Below are 7,500 nucleotides of genomic sequence, written 5' to 3'. Positions count from 1 at the left end.
CTGCTCCTGAGCATTCTCACTACTTTGAAAAATGTAAAATTGTAAAACTTCCCTCAGCTCCTATTGATGACGATGCTAGCAGCCATGTGAGTGAATGCTAGCTAGCTACTGACCGGAACGTTAAGCTAGACCCACAACACAAACAAACCGACTATACAGCTACAAGTAGTGAGTGGAGTTACAAACAAACCATACTAAACAAGTTAAAAGTCTTACCTGTGATGAAATGTTTTCCACACACATAGCTACGTGTAGCCTACTTGAACACCAGGCCCCCACATTTTCCACCCGAATAGCCTGAAGCCACAGGGCTCTTCTCGCAGGCTCTCATTCCCCTACGTGGGAGGATTGTGAACCATAGGTTGGGATTTTTTACCTGGTACATTGAAAAAAACACTTCAGCTTTTCGGCACATTTACTTATTTTTGTATAATAAAACATGTACCACAAAGTTGGCTCTTTTACACTGGGGGTCAATGTGAAAGAATGTTTGTTTTCCCCAGTTTGTTGGTGTAATCAAGGGGAGTTCCTTATTATTAAGTGACTATTGACTCGGAGTATCTCTAAAATGTTTGGCGTATTCTAGAAACTCTCTGTGTTCTCTCTCTTGTCAGCCTGACTGTCCACATGGATGACGAGCTACGCCTCATCTCCCAGAATTCCTTGCAGAGCCTGCTGCTGGACTTCTCTGATTGGAGGGAGGATGTCCTGTTTGGATATACACACTTCCTGCTCCGAGAGGTGCCTATATGTTTCAGATATATTTTATTGTAGAGCAGAGGTATTCATGCATTTTGTTGAGTGAGTAATTCTTTTTTTTTACCTAAACAACAACATGAACATACAAAACATAACACCATGGATATTTCACCTGGAGTATTACACCTGGAGTATTACACCTGGAGTATTACACCTGGAGTATTACATCGGGAGTATTACACCAGGAGTATTACACCAGGAGTATTACACCACGGGTATTACACCAGGAATATTACACCAGGAGTATTACACCTGGAGTATTACATCGGGAGTATTACATCAGGAGTATTACACCTGGAGTGTTACATCGGGAGAATTACACTAGGAGTATCAGGAGTATTACACCTGGAGTACTACACCTGGAGTATTACATCAGGAATATTACACCTGGAGTATTACACCAGGAGTATTACCCTAGGATTATTACATCGGGAATATTACATCAGGAGTATTACACCAGGAGTATTACACCGGGAGTATTACACCAGGAGTACTACACCTGGAGTATTACATCAGGAGTATTACATCAGGAGTATTACATCTGAAGTATTACATCTGGAGTATTACACCAGGAGTATTACACCAGGAGTATTACACCAGGAGTATTACACCAGGACTATTACACCGGGAGTACCAGGAGTGTTACCACAGGAGTATTTCACCACGAGTATTACACCACGATTATTACGCCAGGAGTATTACACCAGGAGTATTACGCCAGAAGTATTACATCAGGAGTATTACACCAGGAGTATTACACCGGGAGTATCAGGAGTGTTACATCAGGAGTATTTAACATGAGTATTACATAAGGAGTATTACATCAGGAGTATTACATCAGGAGTATCACACCAGGAGTATTACACCTGGAGCATTACACCAGGAGTATTACACCTGGAGTATTATACCACGAGCATTACACCAGGAGTATTAAGCAGGAGTATTACACCTCGAGTATTATGCTAGGAGTATTACATCATGAGTATATCACCGGGACTATTACACCTCGAGTATTACACCGCGAGTACTACACCACAAGTATTACACCTGGAGTATTACACCATGAGTATTACACCACGGGTATTACACTGTGAGTATTACGTCTGGAGTATTAGACCTGGAGTATTACATCGGGAGTATTACACCTGGAGTATTACACCTGGAGTACTACACCTGGAATATTACATCAGGAGTATTAGACAGGAGTATTACACCAGGAGTATTACACCTGGAGTATTACACCAGGAGTATTACATTGGGAGTATTACACCAGGATTACACCAGAAGTATTACACCTGGAGTATTACACCAGGAGTATTACATTGGGAGTATTACACCAGGATTACACCAGGAGTATTACACCAGGAGTATTACGCCATAAGTATTACATCAGGAGTATTACACCTGGAGTATTACATCAGGAGTATTACCCAGGAGTATTACACCTGGAGTATTACACCTGGAGTATTACACCAGGAGTGTTACATTGGGAGTATTACATCAGGAGTATTACACCTGGAGTATTACACCGGGAGTATTACACCTGGAGTATTACATCGGGAGTATTACATCGGGAGTATTACACCAGGAGTATTACGCCAGGAGTGTTACATCAGGAGTATTTCACTACGAGTATTACAACAGGAGTTTTACACCAGGAGTATTACGGCAGGAGAATTACACCATGAGTATTACGCCGCAAGTACCACACCACAAGTATTACGCCGGGAGTATTACATCTGGAGTATTACACCTGGAGTATTACACCATGAGTATTACAACACAAGTATTACACTGTGAGTATTAAGCCTGGAGTATTAGACCTGGAGTATTACATCGGGAGTTTTACACCTGGAGTATTACACCAGGAGTATTACATCGGGAGTATTACACCAGGAGTATTACACCTGGAGTATTACACCTTGAGTATTACACCTGGAGTATTACACCTGGAGTATTACACCTGGAGTATTACACATGGAGTATTACACCAGGAGTATTACATCGGGAGTATTACACCAGGAGTACTACACCTGGAGTATTACAGCAGGAGTATTATGCCAGGAGTTTTGCATCAGGAGTATTACATCAGGAGTATCGCATCAGGAGTTTCACATCAGGAGTATTTCACCTGGAGTATTACAAGGAGTATTACATCAGGAGTATTACATCAGGAGTATTACACCAGGAGTATTACGCCGCGAGTATTACGCCATGCTTATTACACCAGGAGTATTATGCCAGGAGTATTGCATCATGAGTATAACACCGGGAGTATTACATCAGGAGTATTACGCCAGGAGTATTGCACCAGGAGTATCACATCAGGAGTATCCCATCAGGAGTATTACATCAGGAGTATCACATCAGGAGTATTACATCAGGAGTATTACGCCAGGAGTATTGCACCAGGAGTATTACATCAGGAGTATTACATCAGGAGTATTACAACAGGAGTATTACACCAGGAGTTTTACACCTGAAGTATTACAAGGAGTATTACACCATGAGTATAACACCAGGAGTATTACATCAGGAGTATCACATCAGGAGTATTACATCAGGAGTATTACGCCAGGAGTATTGCACCAGGAGTATTACATCAGGAGTATTACATCAGGAGTATTACAACAGGAGTATTACACCAGGAGTTTTACACCTGAAGTATTACAAGGAGTATTACACCATGAGTATAACACCAGGAGTATTACGCCGCGAGTACTACACCACAAGTATTACGCTGGGAGTATACGTCTGGAGTATTACACCATGAGTATTACACCATTAGTATTACACCATTAGTATTACACTGTGAGTATTACGACAGGAGTGTTATGCCAGGAGTGTTACGCCAGGCGTATTACACCTGGAGTATTACACCAGGAGTATTACACCTGGAGTATTACACCTGGAGTATTACACCAGGAGTATTACATCGAGAGTATTACACCAGGAGTATTACACCAGGAGTATTACACCTGGAGTATTACACCTGGAGTATTACACCAGGAGCATTACACCAGGAGTATTACACCAGGAGTATTACACCTGGAGTATTACACCTGGAGTATTACACCAGGAGCATTACACCAGGAGTATTACACCAGGAGTATCAGGAGTGTTTCATCAGGAGTATTTCACCACAAGTATTACGCCACGAGTATTACATCAGGAATATTACACCAGGAGTATTACCCCTGGAGTATTACACCAGGAGTATTACGCCATAAGTATTACACCACAGGTATTACATTAGGAGTATTACATCAGGAGTATCAGGAGTATTACACCAGGAGTATTACATCAGGAGTATTACACCTGGAGTATTACACCAGGAATATTACACCAGGAGTATTGCACCAGGAGTATTACATCAGGGTATCCGTGCAAGAGTTTTTGAGAGGTGACTATATGATCTAGGATGAGATGGCTGATGACCTATGATCTAGGGTTGGGCTGATGACCTATGATCTATGATCTAGGGTTAGGCTGATGACCTATGACCTATGATCTAGGGTTAGGCTGATGACCTATGACCTATGATCTAGGGTTAGGCTGATGACCTATGATCTATGATCTAGGGTTAGGCTGATGACCTATGATCTATGATCTAGGGTTAGGCTGATGACCTATGACCTATGATCTAGGGTTAGGCTGATCTAGGAGATGAAGAGGATAAGACTACGAGAGATTAGGAGGAACAGTTAAGGTAAAAACACACCAGAAGCTGGCGGAGCAGAGCGATGCGGGTGGAAAGGACGGGACAGGCAGAGCAGTGACTATGCCAGCAGGATAGTCAATATCTTCAATCATCTTCGCTGATAGCGATGTTGTGTTTCCAGAGGTGGATGAACTGGTCTCATTTAGCATGTATGGTGAAGCCTCAACTCTTAGCCCCTCTTCCAAGTCAAATGAGCTCCATAATATAGTGAATAATGACAACATTGCTGTTGTTTCGTGTGACTACAGCACCAATGATAAAAGGCTAAAATAGAGACATATTGTAATTGGGAGAGGCGTCAAAGCAGACAACCCGCCTGGCTTCGGTTGGGTCATTAGAATTGTAAACAATGCATTCTAAAATAAATCACACGCTTCGCACGCTGACAGGTACATTTCAATGCAGGTTTTAAAACATTGAAAGTGACATTGATTTTCATGGGAGGATATCTCAGTTGAATTGACAAAATTGACTGAATATCATTTATCTGTGATCTACCTTGTATGTACAGTATATCATGTATTGACAGCTCTGTGTGATGGCTCCCTCTGCTCTCTGTGATGGCTCTGTGTGATGGCTCCCTCTCTGCTCTCTGTGATGGCTCCCTCTCTGTGATGGCTCTGTGTGATGGCTCCCTCACTGCTCTCTGTGATGGCTCTGTGTGATGGCTCCCTCTCTGTGTGATGGCTCTGTGTGATGGCTCCCTCTCTGTGATGGCTCTGTGTGATGTCTCCCTCTCTGTGTGATGGCTCCCTCTCTGTGATGGCTCTGGGTGATGGCTCCCTCTGCTCTCTGTGATGGCTCTGTGTGATGGCTCCCTCTCTGCTCTCTGTGATGGCTCTGTGTGATGGCTCCCTCTCTGTGTGATGGCTCTGTGTGATGGCTCCCTCTCTGTGATGGCTCTGTGTGATGGCTCCCTCTGCTCTCTGTGATGTCTCTGTGTGATGGTTCCCTTTCTGTGTGATGGCTCCTTCTCTGTGTGATGGCTCCCTCTCTGTGTGATGGCTCCCTCTCTGTGTGATGGTTCCCTCTGCTCTCTGTGATGTCTCTGTGTGATGGCTCCCTCTCTGTGTGATGGCTCCCTCTCTGTGTGATGTCTCCCTCTCTGTGTGATGGCTCCCTCTCTGTGATGGCTCTGTGTGATGGCTCCCTCTGCTCTCTGTGATGTCTCTGTGTGATGGTTCCCTTTCTGTGTGATGGCTCCTTCTCTGTGTGATGGTTCCCTCTGCTCTCTGTGATGGCTCTGTGTGATGGCTCCCTCTCTGTGTGATGGCTCCCTCTCTGTGTGATGGTTCCCTTTCTGTGTGATGGCTCCTTCTCTATGTGATGGTTCCCTCTGCTCTCTGTGATGTCTCTGTGTGATGGCTCCCTCTCTGTGTGATGGCTCCCTCTCTGTGTGATGGCTCCCTCTCTGTGTGATGTCTCCCTCTCTGTGTGATGTCTCCCTCTGTGTGATGTCTCCCTCTCTGTGTGATGGCTCCCTCTCTGTGTGATGGCTCATTCTCTGTGTGATGGCTCTGTGTGATGGCTCCCTCTCTGCTCTGTGTGATGGCTCTGTGTGATGGCTCCCTCTCTGCTCTGTGTGATGGCTCTGTGTGATGCTCCCTCTCTGTGTGATGGCTCCCTCTCTGTGTGATGGCTCTGTGTGATGTCTCCCTCTCTGTGTGATGGCTCCCTCTCTGTGTGATGCTCCCTCTCTGTGTGATGGCTCCCTCTCTGTGTGATGGCTCTGTGTGATGGCTCCCTCTCTGTGTGATGGCTCCCTCTCTGTGTGATGGCTCATTCTCTGTGTGATGGCTCTGTGTGATGGGTCCCTCTCTGCTCTGTGTGATGCTCCCTCTCTGTGTGATGGCTCATTCTCTGTGTGATGACTCTGTGTGATGGCTCCCTCTCTGCTCTGTGTGATGCTCCCTCTCTGTGTGATGTCTCCCTCTCTGTGTGATGGCTCTGTCTGATGGCTCCCTCTCTGTGTGATGGCTCTGTGTGATGGTTCCCTCTCTGTGTGATGGCTCTGTGTGATGGTTCCCTCTCTGTGTGATGGCTCTGTGTGATGGTTCCCTCTCTGTGTGATGGCTCTGTGTGATGGTTCCCTCTCTGTGTGATGGCTCTGTGTGATGGCTCCCTCTCTGTGTGATGGCTCTGTGTGATGGCTCCCTCTCTGTGTGATGGCTCTGTGTGATGGCTCCCTCACTGTGTGATGGCTCCCTCTCTGTGTGATGGCTCTGTGTGATGGCTCCCTCACTGTGTGATGGCTCCCTCTCTGTGTGATGGCTCTGTGTGATGGCTCTGTGTGATGTCTCTGTGTGATGGCTCCCTCACTGTGTGATGGCTCCCTCTCTGTGTGATGTCTCTGTGTGATGCTCCCTCTCTGTGTGATGTCTCTGTGTGATGGCTCCCTCTCTGTGTGATGGCTCTGTGTGATGGCTCTGTGTGATGCTCCCTCTCTGTGTGATGGCTCTGTGTGATGGCTCCCTCTCTGTGTGATGTCTCTGTGTGATGGCTCCCTCTCTGTGTGATGGCTCTGTGTGATGGCTCCCTCTCTGTGTGATGGCTCTGTGTGATGGCTCCCTCTCTGTGCCTCCAGGTTCAGGACACACACCAGGGTCTGCAGGACTCCTCCATAAAACTACTGCTGCAGCTGCTCACACAGTGGAGACTCACACTGCAGGTCCCTGGGAACAAACGGGCTGCTGAGGTTTGTAGTGTGTGAAGGGTGTGTGTGTGTAGTGTGTGTGTAGTGTGTGTTTAGGGTGTGTGTGTGTAGTGTTTGTGTAGTGTGTCTATGTGTGTGTAGTGTGTGTTTAGGGTGTGTGTGTGTGTAGTGTTTGTGTAGTGTGTCTATGTGTATGTAGTGTGTGTTTAGGGTGTGTGTGTGTGTGTGTAGTGTGTGTGTAGTGTGTCTATGTGTGTGTAGTGTGTGTTTAGGGTGTGTGTGTAGTGTTTGTGTAGTGTGTCTATGTGTGTGTAGTGTGTGTGTGTGTAGTGTAGTGTTGGTGTAGTGTGTCTGTATGTGTAGTGTG

The 7,500-nt window shown here is 45.8% G+C and overlaps 1 protein-coding gene across 10 annotated transcripts in view; it reads left to right on the top strand.

Moving 5' to 3' along the window:
* LOC106563781 (protein furry homolog) overlaps nt 1–7,500 on the top strand; it is a 267,082-nt gene that overhangs the window by 157,123 nt on the left and 102,459 nt on the right. For all 10 annotated transcript variants that reach the window (XM_045690192.1, XM_045690187.1, XM_045690188.1 and 7 more), the window contains exons 17-18: nt 615–741; nt 7,065–7,175. In XM_045690192.1, coding sequence (XP_045546148.1) covers nt 615–741; nt 7,065–7,175 — 238 coding nt within the window. The remainder of the gene's footprint in view (nt 1–614; nt 742–7,064; nt 7,176–7,500) is intronic.

Source organism: Salmo salar, chromosome ssa11 (genome assembly GCF_905237065.1).
Source record: "Salmo salar chromosome ssa11, Ssal_v3.1, whole genome shotgun sequence".
Classification (NCBI taxonomy): domain Eukaryota; kingdom Metazoa; phylum Chordata; class Actinopteri; order Salmoniformes; family Salmonidae; genus Salmo; species Salmo salar.
Note: the sequence above shows the minus strand (reverse complement) of the source record. Positions and strands in the feature narration are given on the sequence as shown.